This window comes from Caretta caretta, chromosome 21 (assembly GCF_965140235.1).
Source record: "Caretta caretta isolate rCarCar2 chromosome 21, rCarCar1.hap1, whole genome shotgun sequence".
In the NCBI taxonomy this organism is placed as follows: Eukaryota; Metazoa; Chordata; order Testudines; family Cheloniidae; genus Caretta; species Caretta caretta.
Window position 1 is genome coordinate 10,154,610 of NC_134226.1, and position 22,300 is coordinate 10,176,909.

Sequence of the window (22,300 nt, forward strand, 5' to 3'; positions counted from 1 at the left end):
GAGGGCTGCAGCTGTGTGACTGGGCCACATTTAAAGGGCCAGCCCTAGAAAAGCCTGCTGAAAAAAAAGTTCCTTTCAGAAGGGATAAAAGAAAAGGAGTACTTGTGGCACCTTAGAGACTAACCAATTTATCTGAGCATAAGCTAGCTCACGAAAGCTTATGCTCAAATAAATTGGTTAGTCTCTAAGGTGCCACAAGTACTCCTTTTCTTTTTGCGAATACAGACTAACACGGCTGTTACTCTGAAACCTGCCAGAAGGGATAGAGTTAGTAACAGCCTAGAAGCTGCTCTTTTGGAAAGGGGCCAGATGGAGTGCATTTCTTCCTGACCCTTAGGATGGAGAAAGGAAAGGGTCTCAGGTGCATCCGCTCCTTACAATGCACTGAAATGTTTCACCTAAGGAGAGATCCGTCTGAGAGATGAAATCAGTTGTAGCCATCTTCAGCTACCCGTTTTTGGTACTAATTCATGAGAGAGAGTTGCGAAAGATAGTGATGGTTCCTCCCTGGTCTCTGCTAGCTAAGCTATCCCGTGGCCAGGGAGCAAATTTAACAGGAAAAGCAGAGGCAATGAGATTAGCTGGGCAGCACTGCAAGGAATTTTCCACCTAGCAAGACATGAAGGCCGAACACATTTACACCAGGGACTGTGGGTAGAGAGAAGGGTGGTGGTGGTGTATGACAGAGAGGAAGGGAGGACTAATGGGGAATGGAGGGAGTCTGTGGCTTTATGGGCTGAACTTCCCAGGCAGAGAGTCTGGCTGGAGTGCTTTGAAGCTTTTGTTATGCACAGCTAAACTTGGAACCAGACATAGAATACAGAAGAGCTCTTGCAATCACTGAGTGATCAGTGAACATCACAGGCATGAATAAGTGAAAGGAGAACATCAGGAAAAACTTCCTTTGATGAGACTGTGGGAACAGTCCCCCCAGAGATGAGGAAATGATGGGATGTCCATTGGCTTGAATCACTTCAAACACAACTGAAAATCACCCACAAATAGTTAAAGCGAAACTCAGACACCTCCCAAATAACCCCCATACCAGCTCCCCGCCATGAAAAGCTGTAAGGAATCTTTGTGGGATTAGGAACTTTAGAGAACTCAAAGGATTGAGGAGACACTCATGACAAAAGTGAGATTTTTTTTGTTTTCATGTGAGACAAGTCTGTCCCTAGGAGCTTGCACTGTAGACAAAGGAAGATTATAGAATAGAAGATTCATAGAATATCAGAGTTGGAAGGGACCTCAGGAGGTCATCTAGTCCAACCCCCTGCTCAAAGGGGGACCAATCCCCAATTTTTGCTCCATTTCCCTAAACAGCCCCCTTAAGGATTGAACTCACAACCCTGGGTTTAGCAGGCCAATGCTCAAACCACTGAGCTATTCCTCCCCCTAGATGAGCTAGTCCCACTTTACAGATGGGGAACTGACGTAGAGGAAGGTGGAGTGAGATGCCCAAGGCCACACAGGAAGTCTGGGGCAGAGCATATGTCCAAGGTGCCAAGAGAGAACCTCTGACCAACCTCGGCTGCAGCCTTGAGCCGGCCGCGGGTAATACGATCTTTGTGCCCACAATTAGTTCTTCTTAGCATAGTTTTAATATGAGAAGGGGCTAATGGCCCCCTAGAGCACTTGGCTTTTTAAGCCCCTGAGTAATTGCCTCTGGTGCTCTGTGGCCCATTCAGCTAAGGTGATCAGCCCTGCTAGCAGTCCCAGAGACCTTGCAAATGCTACAACCTCAGACTATTTCACGGGCTTCTGTCCAATCAACCTCAGAATACTTGTCTTAATGGTACCAGAGCTGCAAAGGGACATCACCTGGCATGACAAAAATGAAGTCTCTTCAGTTAAAGCATGCATTATAAATACATATGACATCCAAGAAGAGTGGGGTTTATGGGTGAGGGGTGTGGGCAGGGGCTAGGGCTTGGAGGCCAGGTATCCCTGAGTTCTCAGCCTGGCTCTCTCACTGATACCCTCTGTGGCCTTGGACCGGTCACTTGCACTTCTCTGCCTGTTGTGTAAAATAGGCACAAATGATACTGACTTCCTGGGGGGTGAGGCTTGGACTTGTGGTTAATATATTGGCCTAGGGTCAGTTCTTTTATGCTAACAAGGGAATCCACACACTAGCTTATTAACATAGAGGGGCTTGTGCACTTGTGCAAAGAGGGCAGGCAGATTTGTTGCAGGATTCTGGGTATTTCATTTGTGTTATTGTAGGGTTGCTCATGAATGCCGGGCTGTAGACATTGCTCTAGTAATGTCGGGTTGTTCTACGGAAGAGAACGGTGTATACTGCTTTACTCTCAGAGGATTACTTTTGCGTGGTGGTGTCTGCACGCTGGTTAGTTACTGTAGGGTGGCTTGATAGTGCAGCACCATGCACTCTGCTTGTTTCTTGGGGTGTCATTACATGCACACAGCTGCTGCCGCTTAAGTATTTCAGTGTTTGTTTAAAATAAATCCCTGTTTTAGAAAAGAAAACAGCCCAAATTGTACAGACTGCTCTTGCAAACAGACAGGCAAGAGAAAAGGACACTCTACTCCCCCCGCCCCGCCTGTGTCCCTTTAAATGTGAGGCTGCAGCCCTGCCAGCAGCCTAGCTGAACAAGCCTCTCCATGCTGTGCCAGAACATAATCAAAATCTTATTCTCTCCCAGGGTGACAGTGAAATTCATTTCCCAGCCTTTACTTAATGTTATTAACAAAATGCAAGCCTGATGCACAGCGCTAAGCAAGATACTTGGCTGGAGGGAGGGGGATGAGGAATAGATGCCCTCCTGCTTTTCTAGGTTATCTAAACACCGGCTGACGCTGGTGTCCTGTCCCGGTATGAACTGCAGCGGCTACTTCTCCTGAGATTAAAAGGCTAATTTTATCTCACTTGTAGAGCTGGGATGAAAATATATGAATGATCCATGGCTCAGCCATCTGGAGGAAAGAGTGGATGGAAAAATCCAGACTCAGCTGGGGAAAAAAAAGTGCCAGAGCTGGGCTAGATGGAGATAGCACCTCGCTAGCTGGAGCTGAAAATCACACTGAAAGGAAGTAACGCCCGAGAGTCAGGGATAGGTGGTGCAAAAGCAACAGCTGCCTGCTTGCTGGTCTTAAGTCACGCACACAGCAAACCAGCACCCACAAGTGGCGAGACCCTGCATCCCTAACCCACTACCAGGGACAGAGGCAGCAGCTGAAACAAGCCCAGAAACAGTGGGGCTGTCAGGTGCCAGTCGTGGGGTGGCGTGGGTTAACATCAATGGAGGGTTTGACTCTTCGCCTCCAAAGCCATGCTCTGATTGACCAACTACGTCCTTCTGATGCGGTCACTAAACCAGGGAATTGCATGTATAGGACCTTATAGGTAGGGGAAAAAAATATGTAAACAAACCAGCAATCACTATACCACAGACTGGCTTCCAGCAGGACACACCCTCGACCCTTACTGCTTCTGAGCCTGGGGCTGCTTTACTGCACCGGTGAGGGATGACAGCCCCCTATCATCCACTCCCTGTCTCCTTTAATGTCTCCATTAACGCTTTTTTGGTACCATGAAACGTCCCCTCCCGACATTCAAATTTTTCTGGTTCTAGAATCCAGTTGTTTTTCTGGAGTAGTTAGTGCTACAGACAGTACTAAAGCCTGGCCCTAAAGGAGATTCCCAAGAGCTCAGTGTTACTCAATGGCAAAGACACTTTCTCCCACCAGGAAAGGTGGTACTGAGAGACTCCCTATACTCCCAGCAAAGTTGCTAGAGGATATTGAAGTATCTCCAGGGGAGCTACTCTCACTGCAGTAGCAGAATAGGGATCCAGGTCCATAGGAAAAGTTCGTTGCTGTCAAAACATGCTACAGTTAACCATAAGCTGTGAGGCATTAAACTGCCCCTAACATACCACCGCAGGGTGTGCATTACTTAACCACTGGGGCCTTGCTCTGGGATCTGAGCACAAAGCCAAATCCAACCCCAGCCAAGCCATTCCAGCTCTGCTGGGGCTGATGGTTTAATTTTCATATACCTTTGGTAGTAGGAAGGCAAAGGCTGAAAATACTTTGCCAAGTGATGTTTTGGGGAGGGCTGAGAAGTCCAGAGGGGCAGGGTATAGTCTCCCTCTTCCAGCTTTTGGCACAGGGCTCTTAGGCTGTGATAGGTGTTGTCAATAACATTTGCTATAGGAGGTGGATGAACAGGTAGGTCTTATGCTGCCATCGAGCCATCTGTGAGCTAAATCTACCCAGTCTAGCACTCCTGCCAGATGAATAGTGCCAGGTTTGTATGACAAGCTACAAGCAAAGGAGGGAAGATCTTCTAACATCAGTTGAGGGCTAACGGACCAAGCTGGAGGTACATGAACACTAGAGGCCTGATCAAAACCACTAAATCAATGGAAAGACTCCCGCTAGCATCAGTAGGCTTTGGATCAGGCCCTATCTGAACCCTCTAGGAATGGTCCGAGCTGCAGCAGTCTGCCTTAAGACAGCCATAAAAATAATTTGCTCCAGAGAGGCTGTTTTTCGGTGAGAAAGCATGGGCCAGTGGTTAAAGCATAGGATGGGAAGCCCAGGGATCTGGCTTCCATCCCTGGCTCTGTGTAGCCTTATGCAACTTGTTTTCCACCTTTTCTACCTGTCACCAGTGGCACCTGTCTCACCGTGGTGTTACGAGGCTTAATTCATTGGAGCTTTTCTGATGCTTGCCCTGAAGGCACTGTACAAGTGCAAAGGGTCATTCTCTAAAGGCTGAACGAAGTTGCAGTGGAAAGCCCGGAGCTGCTTGGGAGGGATCACTTGAGACAAGGGGCCAGCCCTTTGGAGGTGGGTCCCTTTGGACAGATTGCACTGGATGTTCTTTTTATTCTTTACTTCATGTTGCTCTTTCCAGTAGAACTGGCACCGCTCCCTAACTATGCCTCCCATAAATAAAGCATAGCATCAGCTGTCATGTCGGTGGGAGACAAACATTTAATAATATGAAAACCTTTAAACGAAGAAGGAAATAAAAAGATAAAGGGCAAATTTTATTTTAGATTCCTTGCTGGTACATATATATATTTATATGACAACAAGGGGATGTGAGAGCTTTATCAGCCCCCCATTTGAGGATTTATTCACATTGTCCTAATGCTTACAGAGAGTGGGGGAGACTTTAAAAACGATAAAGTCAGTACAAGTGGTAAGGAAAGCACTGAACAGGGGAGATTGATCAAATGGCTGAATGACCATTTGGAAAATGGGGACAATTCTTCATCTTTTGTATAAGCACTTTGGGATCTACAAAGAGTACTGTACAGGTGTTTCGAACTGTCAGTACAGTTTTACAGAGCAAGCAGGAACTAGGGTCCCTAATAGAGACAGACAGTAAGGATAGCCTTAAATTAGTTATATAGGGTTAAAGCCCTCTTCATTTTCAAAAAGTTATTACCCAAAGCTTCCCTCTGCCCAGTCTCCAAGGGATCATTAGGGGGGAGTTCTTGGCAGTTTGGTTTGAAGCAGGCAGGCAGACAGATAGGTACACCAAACCCCCAGACTATTTCCTAACTCTGCATATATCCCAGCTGTAACTTAGCAACCTATGCTGGGCACTAGCATCTAAACAGAAATGCGGTCTTGGAGGAGGGAGGTTTAACCTTTCATTAAGCACCACTCCTCTTTCTACCCTTTTCTGTTCAGATACCTTAGAAACAACAAGAGAGACACTTTAGAGAATATTTTCCAAGACAGCAAAAGGAGTTAGGTACCCAATTCCTGTCAGCTTTCAGTGGGAGATGGACAGCTAATTCTCTTTTGTGCCATTGAAGAGTTGCCTCTTTGTCACCAAGACATACATTATGAGATAAACAAACATATCTCACCAACCCAGAGCCTATGAGTCAGCTGTGGCCATAGAAGTTAAGTGTTGATGATTCAAACTCTGCTCGTTTCAAGAGCCTGCTTGTGAAAGCCACTGTCAGCTTGTGATACACAGTCATGCTGACCCACAGGCTTCAGCTAACAGAGATGCATTAGAAATACTTAGGTGGATGGATACTAGCAGGAATAGGGGCTTGCTCATGTTCTTGCAAGGTTTAGAAACTATTTCTACCTGGCAGGCTCATTTGAAAGATGGCCTCTCAGGTATCTAAGAGGTGCGTTGGGACTTTCCGATCTTTTCCCTTCACCCCGTCATGGCTATTTTCTCCCTGCTATCCTTGGCAGAAGTGCTACCATGACATGAGTTTTCTACAGCAGACACACGAGGGTAAAGGAAATAGTACTACCGACCACTCACACAGCCATTTCAACAGTAGGTCTCAAACTGCTTTACAAAGGAGGTCAATATCATTATCCCATCTGTAAAATGGAGAAATAGAGGAGCAGAGAGGGGAAGTGACTTGCCCATGGTCTCCGAGCAGGCCACTGGTGGGAACAGAATTCAGATCGCCTGATTCCCAGTCCAGTACCCTAGCCACCTGCTTCCCTGGTTTTCCTACAATAGCCCTTGGCATTTGTATAGCCCTTTTCATCTGAAGATCTTACGCCACTTTGGAAAGGCAGGTGTCATCCTACTCTTAACTGAGACACAGAAGTAAAGTGACTTGTCCAAAGCATCACCATGAGTCAGTGACAGACTGGAACAGAACCCAGGACCACAATTTTCAGAAGCGACTCATGATTATGGATGCCCGACCTGAGCTGCCTTAAAGGGATCTGGCTTTAAGAGCATGGGTACATGACACCTTGAACGCATGGCGCCCAAAATCAACAGTCACTTTTAAACATATTACCTATCTCCTTGCTCTCACGTCTGCAGCTTTAACCACTGATGATGTGGCCAAGTGTTGGTCAATCGGCTGTTAGAAGTTAATGTTCGTAATATTTCATTACACATAAAGCTGTCATCCCCTTTTTCACAAGTGTCCACATGGGATTAATCCTTCTCAGTCTACACCTTTCAGGAATATCATCATAATTTCCCAACAGAAATCAGTTTCACCTGCCTACAAATGTAAGTGCTCAGAAGGCAATGAGAACACAAAGGGCAAGATCTCTCCTGACTTGTACTGTAGCAGCCCGAACACCCACTAAATTGTGCCAAAGAGTTTAAAAACAATAAAGTAAACTTCAGGTAATATTTTGGATTGCAAAATGAGGATAAATTCAATGTTCAAACAAAAGCTGATAAAATGCCATTTGGAAACTGAAAAAGAAAAAAAAAAAAAAACCCAAAATAAAAAAGGAACCTGACAACAGCTATCAGGTTCCAGAGTAGCAGCCACATTAGTCTGTATCCGCAAAAAGAACAGGAGGACTTGTGGCACCTTAGAGACTAACAAAGCTCCTGATGTGCTAAGACCACTGACTATCATGCTGACCAGTAGCATCTCACTGGTTTCTTGTGCTTGCCTGTTGGCTCGTCTTATACTTAGACTGTAGGCTCTTTTGGGCAGTGACCATCTTTTTGTTCTGTGTTTGTACAGCACCTAGCACACCTGGATCCTGGTCCTTGACTACTGCAATACAAACATTAATATATAATATTATCAAATTTATTCCGCAAATTAAATGTATAGACACAAGTTAAATGTGTAATAAATTGCACCAACTCGGTGAGATTCATCCTACAAAAAAAGAATTTCATCAACAGTACAAATGATTAGTGCAGTGTTGGGCTTTTTTGCTCTAGATCCGGTGGTTTAAAAAAATTACAAACCATATACATTTTAAAAAGACAGCAGGCACAATGGGAGTTTTCGCAAGCACCAATGGATATGAAGATCTTGTCCTTGCACATTAAAAGAATAAAGGCTGCCTTTGTTTTATCAATGGTTTTAATCAATAAGCCGTGGGAAAGATGGTTAATGTCTTGGATACAGCTGTTGAGTTTCCTCTTTTGTTCAAACACCCTGCCTATGCCATAAAAGGGAACATACGGGGATAAAATTCAACTCAGCATGGGATTTCTCCTACTTAACTAATAAGGCCTCCCGTTGCTTTGTTTCTGGAGATTGCTTTTCCGTACTGAGTTTCTCTGACAAGCCAGCAGGATATATAATGAATCTGAGGCAGCCAGCAGAATGCATAGGTGAAAAAGCCCCAGTAATCCTTCAATCTTCAGCGTGGCCAGCAGGGGAAGTAGAAGTGCAAGCTTCATGGTTAGAAAACACTTCCAGACATTAAGAAACCAGTTCAACCCTTCCTGGGTACTTTATAAAATTACTTCTCAACGCAATTCCATGGACAGGATTCAATGGCCTCGTCAAGCTTGCCTGCTGATCCTGAATCTTGAAGCAGCAGCTCTCCATGAACATGGGCACACGCATATTATATTTATGACACTAATGGAAATAAAATCCACTGGTTATAAGGGGTCAAATCACTGCTGGCATAAGGGGGTGAAGCCAATGGAGTTATGGCTGAAATGGATTTGGTCCCGGCTGTCTGAGTGGAGATTGGGACAACAAGTTTATGATGTTGGGAACCCTGAGAACAACAGTATCTCAGCCCTGCCTAGGCCACTACACTCCGGTGCTATTTTCTCCTCAAAAACAAACACTTCCTAATTGTACATAAAACCAAACATATGTAGCCAAACAGCTGGATATACAAACTACAATGCCTGCAGTGTTAATGAGCAGAGATCAATTCTTCATTAAGTGTTGTGGCATTGCCACATTAACTTCTGCAAACAAATCCTGCATCAACACTGTAAGCATTGTGTATCTGCTCTCCAAAAGAACACACACACATTGCGCTGCCCAGTATAGACATGTACATTCACCCTGGATGTTCATTCCCAAGGGGGTTTTTTGTACATATGGAGTGATCGTTTTTGGCTGCAGCCATAAGAGCATGCTCCTTACGTACACCTGTGTTCTGTCATTTGCCACCTGTTCCCCCATTCCTGGTACAAGACAAAGCACAATGAAAGCTGACACACAAAGCACAGGAGATCATCACCTCTCCTCCAGCCCCCCAAATCTCTCAAGGCACGTGACACTGCCGTCACTCAATCCCACCCACCCTTTGTAAAGGCAAAACAAATACAGAGCTCTTCTCTGTTAAGTGTCAGTTAAATGCTTGATTCCTGGTGTGCTAGTGAGATAAAAGCATTTTTTAAACTAATGGAACCTAACTCCCATTCCTGATGTTTCCATGGGAAATATTAATTCTTTTAAAAAACATTTGCTGATGGGTAAAACCACTTGTTGGTCTTCCCACAGTAAAGATCACCTTTAAACCTCCTACCCTTTGGGCAAAGAGATCCCTTGCCCCTTTCTATTAGATATTAAAGGGCGATTATATGTTTGTTTACTCATGGAGCTCAAACACTCACTGGACAGCTAGCTTTGGTGTGCTTCTGGCTCCTTCTCTAGCTCAAGTCCATCTTCTTACAAGCCAAGATTATTGCCCTAAAAATAATCTGTTAAGTGTCTCTCAGAAATAGAGGGTAAGGGGGTCGGGATGATTCTAAACTGAGAAAGTTAGAACTCCTGTCCATCCCTTCCCACATCCAGAGAGGGAACTGTCCATTTGCACAGACTGAACCAACGGCTCCTCCTTTGCTCCGGGTTAGTGCTCTGAATCGGAGACGTAAGAGGGCTGTGTCCATCTCCACACCAGCATATCCTCTCCTGCTATTCGGTGTGACTCCGTCTGAATCCGCGATTCGTTGGAAGCCAGGAAGTCCACAGCTCTGTTCCAGACCCGCTTCATTTTTTTCCTGGAAGTAGCAGCAAAACGGAATAGTGATTTCTGCCTTACGTTTGCTTGCTTAGCGCACTTGTCACTGCCTACAAAGTGACTCTTACCCTCCTCCCGTTGCCTTCCAATAGACAGTAAAGGAGATCAAAGCGAACATTCAGAACTAATTCTGAGACAGTGCGTCAAGGCGCCAACTCTTTATACATGGTTCTAATACTGTGGAAGATGAGCCCTCCAGGCAGTACAAGGAGGCTTATGGATTGCACAGAATTCCAAACTTGAATTGTGGTGCAAGGAGACCCCAATTAGTATTTTTCCCCAAGGACACTTGCAATAACGTTTGCAGAGCTCCCTTAGATTTTAGAACACAAAGTGGAGCTTGCCCCAGTTCTGGATCCGTGTTTAGTTGTGCTCCCAACTTTCAGTTCAGGACCGCATGCAGGCAAATAAGCTCAAACCTTTTTGATCAGATCAAACCACATCAGACCTTTTTCCTACCAGTAGTACAGTGACTGATTAAGGATGAGAATGATTAAGGCTTTGTCCTTCATAACAGCATGGATCTCAAAGTACTCTATAAAGTAGGGACGATCTCCATTTTACTGAAGAGGAAACTGAACTTTAGAGATGAGGCAAATGGCATACTGCAGCAAAGAAAAAACAGGACCCCTGTCTACTAACGCCCCATCCTGTGATCCAGCTACTTGACCACACTGCCTCCTTGAAGAGCAACAAACCCAGTAACCTACCTGTAACTGGATAGTGTCTCCCAATTACATCTGCCTAACTGGCAATTGCTTTGCTCTGGCTGGCGGGAAACCCAAATTGATTAGTGAGCTTAGTCTCACTCCCATGGCAGGCAATGCACAGAGCCATTCAGGAAAGAGCTACTCTGATGCTCTGGCTACACACTGGATGCCTCAATTCTGAAAGGCACAGCACTGCAGTCCTCCTGGCCAGATGATAGGTCAGAGCGGTGGAGACGCTCAGGATAATATCTGATTCAAGTTTAGATGAGGGAACACAAACGGAACACCCAACAGCCAGGAAAAGCAAACAAAAGCCAATTTCTGCTTGATATGACCATGACAGCACACCTGTGTGAGTGTTCAAAACGTCAGCACTAGGAGAAGAGCTCTGCGTGGCTTGAAAACTTGTCTCTCTTGTCAACAGACATTGGTCCAATAAAAGATTGCCTCATCCACCTTCTCTCTCTCTAATATCCTAGGACTGACATGGCTACAACTACACTGCATAGCACTAGGCCGGTCCCATTTATCCCGAGTGGGTTATAACAGTCTGGGTTATGTCAGAATCCGTTACAATCCCAAAGGCCAGACTCATTCCTCTAAAACTCCTCACACTCCACTCCCCAACAAGTCTGCTTCCAGTCAGTTACCCACGAAGTACACTATGACCTGAGCTGAAGGCCCCCTTCCTAAAGGGAAAGGATTTGCTCACCTGCTTTGGGGTGGGATGAGGGTGTCGCGAACGTGAAGGATGCCTACATATGGGTATCGCTCCAACCTCTGTTCCCACTCTTTGTAGTGATCCTGGACAGCAGCTGTAAGAGGAAACCGAATGGGGCAAATGGGGAGTGAAACTGTCTGAAACGAAGAGACCATTTTAAATTAGATCGCCAAAGAGCAGTTGGCCTCTACCTATGATTTTCTTCACCATTTCATACATGGCCTGCTCCTCTTCTTCCATCTTCCGCCAGTGATACTTCAGGAGTAACAGGATCCCCCAGAGGGCAATTAGACCTATGAGTGGAAGAACACAAATGGAAGCATGTGCACTCATATACATGTGTTCAGTGGATGTGAGCTGCTCTATTTCCTACTCTTATCAGAGACTGGTTTTGTTCTCTGCTATCCAGGGCCCGCCTGGAACTATATCGGAGTTATTCATGTTGTTTACTGTGACAACCACAACGCATGGGAATTCTGAAACGGACAGTGCTTGGAGTCAAACTCCCAAGGGGAGGGATTTCTTGGCAGACCTCACCTGTAGTGTTCCCTTCCGCCAGAAAAATCAGGATGACGACTGGTCTCTACGGCATTAAAATTCAAGACCCCTCACTTTGACAGAGCCCACCCCACAATAATCCAGAAGAACAGTTGTGCTTCACTGCTCTCGAAATAAGGGGTCAGAAAGGAGAGGAAGGAAGGCCTTGTGGTTAAGGCACCAGACTGGGACTCATGAGATGTAGATTTAAGTCGTGACTTTGCCATCTATCTCCTTTATGACCATGAACAGGTCACTCAGTCTCTCTGTGCCTCAGTTACCCCTCTGTAAAATGGGAATAATGACACTTCCTTTGTCTGTCTTTTGTCTATTTAGATTATAGGCTCTTCACAGCATGGCAGGAACTCACCATGTGTCTGTACAGCACCTAGCAGTTGGGCCCTGATCTCAACTGAAGCATTTGGGCACCACCACAATACAAAAAATTGACAAAAAACAAAGAAATACTCCAACTCATTAACAGTGATGCCAGAAGACTGAACAGTGTTGTACAAGGAAGGGATGAGAACTGAATCTTTGGGCAGGTTGTTACTAGACTAATTTTGCAGGCCATCACAACGAATGCTTGAGAAACACTTAAATGAGACAGACAGCTGATGTACTTGGTGGTTTGAAATAAAGGAAAAGCACTTACTGCAGGACAATGGGTCTCTACAGGTCTCCTTCTATTGCTAGATCACAGGTTAATTAGATAGAAATTAACTCACCAAGAGAATTCCTTTAACATTTATCACTAGTTTAATGTGGTTGTGGGAGTGGGTATACGGACGGGGAAAGCTCAGCTATGAAGGCTAAAGGCTTACTCCAGAAGAAGATGAAAAGGTTCATAATGGCAGTGCTTATTGCCCGGCGGAAACGACAGCCTAACCCCATCCGAGGACGGGTGGATTCGAGGCACACCACCTGGTCTACACTGGTAACCGGTTCTGATGGGTCTTCCCCTTTTAACCTGATGGGAAAAGGCAGAAAACCACCTCTGAAGAGTGCAGAGACTCCAGCAACAGGCTTTAATCAGGACAAGGTACGCAAACACATTGCAGCAGCTGTAACTCTTTCAGCAAACCGTGTAGAAAACACTAAAGCATTCTCACCACTTGTCTTTCCAGAACATTTCAGCACTGGCTGCTTAGCACGGGAGGAATATGGCTTTAGAAAAGGCAGCAGGATCAGAACTCCCACTGGTAAACTGAAGTCTCCCTCTGCAGACGCTTTGACAGCACTTCTCAGGGTGCAGAAGATTCAACTTTAAAATTGGATTCCCCTCTCCCAGCATAGAGAAATGGAAATGTTTACTGAGTCACCCATCAGCAGTTGTGCAGAGAGCAGCTGGGAGCGTGTGAATGTCTGTGGAGCCTGCACTGTTTTCCTTGCTACAGATGAGCATAAACAGTTCAGCTGGAAAAGTGACACCAAATCAAATATGGCTAACGTAAACCAGACACAACCTTGGAAAGCATTTATGGCACAGTTCATAACACATTCCCAAATTCATTCGTACATCCACTACGCAATCAGATTCCCTTTGCACTTATAGCACAGAGAGACAGATCAATCTACATCTATGTTTGCTTCCTTCTTGGATCTATTAAATCAGTAGGCATTAGGTAAATCCAACTGAAAGTGCTCCAATTTGTAAGAGATGGATTAAGATTTTTTTTTTTTAAAAGCTACCAATTCACTCTAGAGATGTAATGAATAGCCCACTGTAGACAGGTAGTGCAAATTACTTGAACCCTTAGTCCAGCAGCATACAAATAACAAGCCATTGGCAGCTTACAGTTTTTTAACTGAGCCTTGCTGTAATTGGACACCCCCAACTGTTTCACAGCCATTTTCTCTGATTTATAGTCCAAATCTTAAATGAATTACCAAGCACAGCGATCTTATTTTGTTCTGCTTTTACTAGTGCAGTGTCAAAATAACTTCACATAATGTCTGTGAAAAAGCCAACAGCAGGTTTTTAGCACACTCTACATTCTTACTGAGTTTCACAATGAGCTGCCAAACACTGGATCAATTTGGTGAGCTGTTGATTAAGTTGTTAAGAATGCACCTGAAGAAGTGGGTTTTTTACGCACAAAAGCTTACGTCCAAATAAATCTGTTAGTCTTTAAGGTGCCACCAGACTCCTCGTTGTTGTTGTCGTCTTTTTTTTTAAAGAAATAGACAACACCTGGAACATTAGATTACAGCAGTAGCTGTAGGGGGCAGGTTGGGAGGAAAAAAAAATGGAATTCTACGCAAGCTATGCCCACAACTCCAGTGTTTCTCCTGAAATGAGTTACATAGCAGTGAAAGAGCTAACTATATTGACATTTCAATTATCATTACTAGACCCCAGAGTTAATACTGAATGGAGACAGGTCACATCTTTGTGAGTTATGTTAGTATGTCCACTGACTAAGGAAGACAATACTGCATTGGGTTAACATTCTGAATGTTATATTCAACTATAAGGGCTATAAGGCTTAATATTTTGTTTCCCTGCATCATTAAATCCTTCAGAAACTCATAGAATCATGAGATGTGCTGGTATGGCATAACAATACATGCTAGTTCAATCTAATCTCTGATAACTGCAAAGGGGCAACTTCAGATTGCTAATATTTTCCTTCCTTGACAGTTCTCCAAAATAAGTTTGCTTTCAAATAATGTATCTGCGTTTTGGTGCTTTAAACTATGTCTATAGTGGGTCCCTGCCTACAATTAGTGGTTCTTAATATCTCCCACACAGTCCATGAGGATATCCAAATGAGACAGGCAGAGGAGCCTTTATAAATATACAGAAAGGACTTATATAGCATTTTATATTTTTCAAAGGGCTGAACAAAACCTTAAGCTGATTTTCACAGGATGATGATTTCTAACTAGACAAAATTCAGGATTGTCAAACACAAATATTCCTCCCTCCCCTCTCAAGTGTTAAAATCATGGCTGTCCATGAAGCAGAAGAGGAACTACTCTATCTCACACAGATCCAGCATCCGGTAAAGGTAATGGGAGCCTTTCCATTGATCAGGTATTCTGCTAGTAATACATACTAATGCAGACACACTCTGAAGATGCCATTCAGAATTTTCTTTTTAAAATAGCAACCCTCATCCTCAGATCCCACAGCATTTTACTCACTAACTACCAGGATTGCTTCAGTCACTACTGAAATTCAGTCACCTCAGTAGCGGAATGCAGCTGTACATTAGAACACCAAAGCAGCATTTGCAGCAGAAACACTGGAGAGAGCGGTATCCAGTGGAAAGCGCAGGGGAGAATTTTAAAAGGTAGATTATAATCACACAGATTTGGAACATGGGCAGGACATGTGGACTAACACTTCAAACTTTTTTGCAGCGCTGTTGTAGCAGTGTTGATCCCCGGATATTAAAGACACACAGCGGGTGAGGGAATATATTTTGCTGGACCAACGTATGTTAGTGAAAGAGACAAGCTTCCGAGCTACACAGACCTAAAGTAGAGCTCTGGGCCACTTGAAAGCTTATCTCTTTCACCAACAGAAGTTAGTCTAATAAAAGGTATCACCTCACTCCTAAATCTTGCAGTAAGTACCAGGGGATCTTTAATAACCACAAGAATTCAGGACCTCAGATTTACCAGTCATCTGAAAGACAGCAGCTCCACGAGCACAGCGCCGGGACACTGACTCAGGAAAGAACATCGCCTACCGAATCAGCAACAGTTACTGCAGCACGCTACTTGTAAGCTGGAGGTTCTCCCATTCAAGTACTGACCACCCCAATCCTGGCTTAGTTTACGAGATCGAACAGGATAGGCGACATGCCAACGAGCCAATATACACTAAATATCAAATTACATAAGATCAGCCCGTGCTGTGAATTATAACTTGAACAGCTTGTGCAGCCACTCACTCACCATATCCCTAAATCACTGTTACTGTTCAGTATCCATTGCAGGGCATCTTCAAACTTCTCTGGGGAACTGCCAGTTACATTCTACATGAAAGAATCGATAAGAAGATTAGTTCTGCATTCATTTGCGAAGGTGGAACAACATTATTGCTTTGCTGCAAAGGGAAAAATTGCTCTACCTGCATTTTTTTGCTAGATTACTTCTGATCAATTTAACTAACTCGGCAAACTGGCAGAGAGGCAAAGCAAATCTACAGGCTGGCCTGGAATCTTGACTAGAATTTATAACTTGGTACATCATACATGAAGCACACCGTAAAACAATATTCTCCTTATGTTTCTGAGACTAACTGCTAAACACAACATAATCTTGCTGACAATCTTCTTTGAAGAAGTGGAACATTAGATCAAAACAGCCTGCCTCCTATCACTTGGGGGTGAGTTGGGGAAAACCTTACTGCTTCCATTCCTCAATACAGGGACGTTTTTGGCATCAAAAGACTGACAACTAAGGTGGAGCAACAATCATTAGTTAAAAATTAGTTAAAAAAATCATTAGTTAAAAATCCGATGAAGTGAGCTGTAGCTCACAGAAGTTTATGCTCAAATAAATTTGTTAGTCTCTAAGGTGCCACAAGTCCTCCTTTTCTTTTTGCGAATACAGACTAACACCGCTGCTACTCTGAAACTAATCATTAGTTAGATTTACAACAGCTAAATTAGTGTTGACAGAGAGATGGAGTAGAAGATTGTTTTCTGAAAGAAATGCGGAGAACAGGACTGGCCAAAGGAACAGCTGGAAAGATTGGAAAGACTCAGAACTGGATGAAGAAATGAACCAGATGGTACATTGTTTTATAAAGCAATAAATAACAGATAGAAAGAAATTAACTGCAATACACAACAATTAACACTCATTCCAATCCTACTTACCGCCACATAATCCTTTGCTTCACTAACCAGAATGCATTTACTTTTTAGCTTCTCAGGGTTTCCACACTCAAAACTACCTAGAAAACAAGTCGAATAGATGGAAACAACCCTGAAAAAAAACAACTCTTAAACAATCAGGAAATGCCCTGAACCATCTGGAAGTGTTATTCTTTTAAATCACTTTTAGCTGTAGCCAAAATGTTTACACAGAAGACTGGAGTTAAATATTCTAGCCAGATAATTTTATGACCTTTAATCAAATTTGTAGCTACTGTATATAGGCTAAGACAAGGGTTCTCAAACTGGGGGTCGGGACACCTCAGGGGGTCACAGGGTTCTTACATGGGGGGTCGTGAACTGACAGCTTCCACCCCAAACCCCGCTTTGCCGCCAGCATTTATAATGGTATTAAATATATAAAAAGCATTTTTAAGTTATAAGGAGGGGTCACACTCAAAAGCTAGCTACATGAAAGGAGTCACCAGTACAAAAGTTTGAGAACCACTGGGTTAAGATAAGGGCAATCAAATGTATTGCTTCAAGGTATACGCTACCCACCACACTAGCCAAGAAGAATACGGCCATCTCACTCTACAAAACTGCACTTTTGGCCAAATGCATTAGGGACACTTTCCATCAGGTATGGCGGATGTTCAACTTAACTGAACTTAAACTTAACAAACCCAGACCATGAAACCCTGACTTGAAAAGAAGTCAGAACAGACGTATTAAATAATGGCTACTATGCTTTTGAGTACAAATTTTCAAAAGTGATTTAGGCACTTAAGAGCATAAGACTCACTGAACACGTACAGGAGTTGGGCTCCTAAGTCACTTTTCAAAATGGAACTCAAGCACTTTTGACAATTCTATCCATTAGCACAATATTAATAATATTTGCTTGACTGAATAATGAGAAAATATAAGAAACTTCTGACTGCATTTCCTTCTCCAACATGAAACCATTAGTCATTGACCCGGGCAGCCGCTTGTATTCTAATGTCTTGTTGGACTGTTTTGGCCAGTGCTCTAAGCCAATGTTTTACATAAACATATAGAAATGTTCTGCTGTTAGACTCAGGTGTCTTGCAAGCATTTGAGGCACTGGGTTTAAAAAGAAAAAGTTATAAAGTTGAGCATTTGCATCTCAAATTCCCAATATATGATCTGCAAATAAGGCCGCCACCATACAAACACAGGTACCTTTGCAGAGACATAAGTGCATCAGTACAGCACAATTCACATTTAAAGAAAACATTTCCTTCACCTTTTGCCTGCTTTCTCAGTGCCCCTAAAGTCATTTGCACAAGGAAAATGTCCAGCCAGCTGGGAGATGCAGTTTGCTCAACCCTCCTAAGTGCTTTATAATGATAATCAGAACTCACCAGCTTGTATTGCCAGGTAGTTATATAATTCATACAGCATGGCCATTAAAATGTCCTTCTGTTTAGCTTGACAGAACTGAAAGTCAAAAATAGATAATAAACATCAGTAGCAACAAGATAGCAATTAGATCAGCCAAAATACAAAAATAAAATACTAATAGAAGTGTATGTTCAGTTGCGCTCTACTTCAACTTGGTAAAATTACAATACAGGATTACTGAGGCAAAAAGTCTCAGGGCCTAATCCTGTACATTGCTGAGCACCTCCTGTGAAATGCAAATGCCTCCAATTCCCAATCATCATAGCCTTCTACTCCAACAGCAGCTGAGGGAGCAGTTCCTTCAAACTCGGGTACAGTAAATAGATTTACGATATACTTCCCCAGAATATCACAAGAGACCAACTATCAATTTACCAGCATATATCACCACTCTGAATTTGATTCAGAATTCTGTCTCTCTCAATAGCACATTGTGGAATAAATCAGGGCTGCATAAACACATCTCAACAGAGATTAGGGATTTAGCTTTATTAAAGCGTCTATTAGAAAAGATGACTATATAGGCAAAATCTCTGTCACAAATCAAAGTCACTTCTGTTACAATTAACAAAAGAAAATAACACCAAGTGATTCAGATCTTCAGTAGCTTAAATCTATAACTTTCACATTCTTCTATACAGTCACAATCTAGTCTGGCCTGCAAAAAAAGGAAAAGAAGCCTATTAAATCTAACTCTAGTAAACCACTAAATTCCTCCTGTAAAATGATACAGGCTATTTGGCAGTGATATTGACAGTAACTGATTTGTGAAATTTGCTAGAATAGTTAACGGTCTTTGAGATGCCTGTCCCTACAGTAAGGATTTTTTTTAAATGAACTTTAAATTTACACTTACATCATCTGTCCTTGTCTCACAATCCACAGTTAACAGTTTAACTGAGAGAGAGAAGAAAATAAGGGTTAGTCAGCCGGAAAATAACAACTTTGACAGAGAAAATAACTAGTGGTTAAAGCAGTGATTAAAAATAGCTACTTTTAAAGCATCTGATTCTTCTACCATTCATCCCATTGAGTATTACCTTACTAATCAAACAGTGCTATTGAAACAACTAAGGTAGGCCATATCGAAACCTAAATTAGTAACATACACATATCGGCAGAAACAGGGAATTTTGTTCAGTAAGCAAATAGTTTGGAGTTTCCAAACCATTTTGCAAATAATTCTAGAGAGAAGAGATGTTTTATGCTCTTGCAGTATTCACTGACTTTGAGAAAACAGGGCCGCCTGCTCACCTACTCTATGCACAAAACACCTACACCTGTGTTGCGTTTTGGCAACCACACTTCACAAATTCCTTCCACAAACCCTTTTCCTTCATTTTGGAACCAGACCAACAGAAGATTTCTGTGAATTTAATCTAGCAGGAGACTTAATCTGCTACAGTAGGGACCTAGCATGTCACTTTTTTTGCATATTTAAAATCCAATGTTCTTGGAGGTAAGCAGCAGAAGGCAATTTCAAGTCTTCTACCTTTGAAGTGGTCAAGATCAAGGACACTGGATGACTGTGCTTTGTATAAAATGACATTAAAACAGATGATGGGCAATTATATGGGCAGTACATCATTATGATGGATCATAAAATATGTCCTCATTGCTAGATGAAAATTTAACTCCCCATAAAAATCTATGGTTTTGAAGAATCTCAAGCCAAGTTCACTTGAGGAAAAAAAACAACACAACCACAAGACACTTTTCCATGACTAACAAGGTGCCCCAGGAAAAGGGATTGGGGAGACAAGAGGCAAAGACAACACATGAGGAGAGGGAGAAGAAAAATAAATGCAGTGAAGATGGACAATAGGGGGGATGGAAACAAGAGGGGACTGAAGAGAAAGAAGGAGAGGAAAAGGGGAGAGGCGATTTAAAAATGAGTTTAATCCTCCACGTACGGTTCTCCTCTGCCCCAAGAAGCCAGGCTGGCCAAATCATCTTCACCCAGAGGATGCCTAGGAAAATCACCAACAGCACCAGGGTGGCCAGGTACAGGAACCAGGAAAGGTAGAACTCCAGACCCCTACCCTTTCCTACTGCACCCTGCTTGGGGGCTGTCAACTGACTTGTGGAGGTTAACCCTTCTCCCCCTGTCCTCCATGGGATCCTGCGGATTAATCCCCCTACTACTGTTGTTGTCCCTCCCTGGGTGCTGGGGGTTAACCCCCCATCTCTTGTCCGCCACTGGGTGCTGGGGGTTAACCCGCCGTCTCTTGTCCGCCACTGGGTGCTGGGGGTTAACCCGCCGTCTCTTGTCCGCCACTGGGTGCTGGGGGTTAACCCCCCGTCTCTTGTCCGCCACTGGGTGCTGGGGGTTAGCTTCCTTTCCATCTCCCATTGAGTGCTGGGGGCTAAACCCCTTTCTACACCCCGCTGGGTGCTGGGGGCTAACCCCACATCCCTCATCCCCCGCTGGGTGCTGGGGGCTAACCCTCTTTCAGTCTCCCACTGGGGCCTGGGGCCTAACTCTCTTTCAGTCTCCCACTGGGGCCTGGGGGCTAATCTGACATCTCTTGTCCCGCACTGGGAGCTGGGGTTGAACCCCCTTTCTGCCCTCCACTGGGGGCTGGGGGCAAGCCCCCCGGGGGCTGCTGTCTTCCCCAGAAGAGCCCAAGGGTTTAGCCCCCCTGTTACATCCCTGTGAGGGGGCTGGTACCCATCCTCCTCCTCCTCCTCCTCCGAGCCCTCCTCCTCCTCACTCTCCCTACGGCCCTGGCTGTGGGCCCGGTGGACCAGGGGGCTGGGCTGGCGGCGAGGGCCGGAGGCCGAGGCCGGCTCAGGCCTGGGGTCAGCGCCTGTGTTCTGGCTCCTCCGGCCGGCCGCCGCCTCGGCCCGCAGGCGGCTCAGCTTCTTGGCGTAGAGCTCGCGGGTGGAGTCGGTGATGGGCCCCGGCTGGAAGCCCAAGGCCCGCAGCTCGCGGCCGAGCTCGGCGTCGGACGGGCCGGCCATGCTGGGGGCCGGGGCCGGGGCCGCCTCCGCCCGCAGGCGGCTCAGCTTCTTAGCGTAGAGCTCGCGGGTGGAGTCGGTGATGGGCCCCGGCTGGAAGCCCAAGGCCCGCAGCTCGCGGCCGAGCTCGGCGTCGGACGGGCCGGCCATGCCCGGAACTACCGCCCGAGCGGGGCCTAGGCCGGAAGCGCCCTGCGGGAGGCGACGCAAACGCCGCCATCTTGGGAGAGGCGGAAAGGCCTCTCGTCTCCATCTTGGGAAGGTCAATGTAAGCGCTTTGCGACGCCTCGCCGGGCCGGTGCGTCCGCCATCTTGGGAAAGTCAACCATTCCCAGACACCTCCCAGGGACGCCATCTTGGGGAGGTCAGAGCTCTGGTCCCAGGGGCTCTCTCTTCAGCCCTTATCATGCAGGGGCTGGGCGGGAAGGCTGTTTTGTGCCCTTCACAGGAAACAAGTTACACGCAGGAGGAAGGGAGGGAGGGGGAGGTGGCTAGCTCAGCCTTTTATTTGTGACTGAGCCAGCGAAATGCCCTCATGTCACGGCTTCCAGATGACCCATCGGTGGCACGTGGCATTGCCGGGGGGCGACACTTGGATGCCCCGTGGCGTTGCCGAGGGTGACCGATGAGAGGTTGCATTGCCGTGGGGCGATGCTTTGGTGGCAGTGCCCTCATGGCGGGAGGGGGGGCTTTGGTGCCAGGCTGCAGCGTGACATGATGGTGGCCTTTGCTGCAGGGTGACAGGCGGACACTGCCGGGCGCCTTGGCAACAGCCTCTTTGCACCCTATGCCATTGCTGAGCAGGTTGCTGGTTTATGCCACCTTTCAATACAGCAAGAAGATGTGCTTGAGGTGTCACCGGGGTGCAACCAGATTTGTCCCCTGGGATAAAATCCAGGCACCCTAAATTGCCTCTGCTTTAAAAGCAGTCTCTCTTGTGCCGTTTTATTTCCCCAGTGAACATTTGGTTGCTGATCAAAGATAAGTGGAATAGGTAGGAATGGCCCTCACTCGAGGAGACCCAGCCTTGAGAACCGCAGACTGAAAATAGTTTGACACCAATGAATCCAGAAAAGCTTGGTAACTCTGCCCCTTCCCATGCCCTTAGTTGTGTGTCCTACTGTGTTCAGAGCCCCACCCTGTTTTCAGAGACCACCCTGAAATACAGACTCATGGACTTTAAGGCCAATCCTCAATCCTGCCCCCATCTACCTTAGGCTATATTCTTTAAGCAACTGATTATTTTGGTCCCGTGAGTGAACATTTAAGACAGGTTTAATCATAATTACTCTTGGCTGTTACCTCTGCAGTTGAATGGCAGCTACAGTGGGATAATTATATAGATAATTATAGATTGGGTTGGCTCATCTTCATCAGTGAGTAGA

The 22,300-nt window shown here is 45.1% G+C and overlaps 1 protein-coding gene across 1 annotated transcript; it reads right to left on the minus strand.

The window, feature by feature from the left end:
- Positions 1 to 5,000: 5,000 nt before the first annotated feature.
- Positions 5,001 to 21,110, minus strand: LEMD2 (LEM domain nuclear envelope protein 2). The gene is made up of 9 exons (XM_048826388.2): positions 19,868 to 21,110; positions 18,811 to 18,851; positions 17,915 to 17,990; positions 16,530 to 16,606; positions 15,601 to 15,680; positions 12,516 to 12,661; positions 11,346 to 11,447; positions 11,146 to 11,248; positions 5,001 to 9,703 (listed from the first exon to the last, which is right to left on the minus strand). The coding sequence occupies exons 1-9, from the start codon at positions 21,063 to 21,065 to the stop codon at positions 9,553 to 9,555; spliced, it is 1,974 nt and encodes a 657-aa protein (XP_048682345.2). The 5' UTR covers positions 21,066 to 21,110; the 3' UTR covers positions 5,001 to 9,552.
- Positions 21,111 to 22,300: the final 1,190 nt, after the last annotated feature.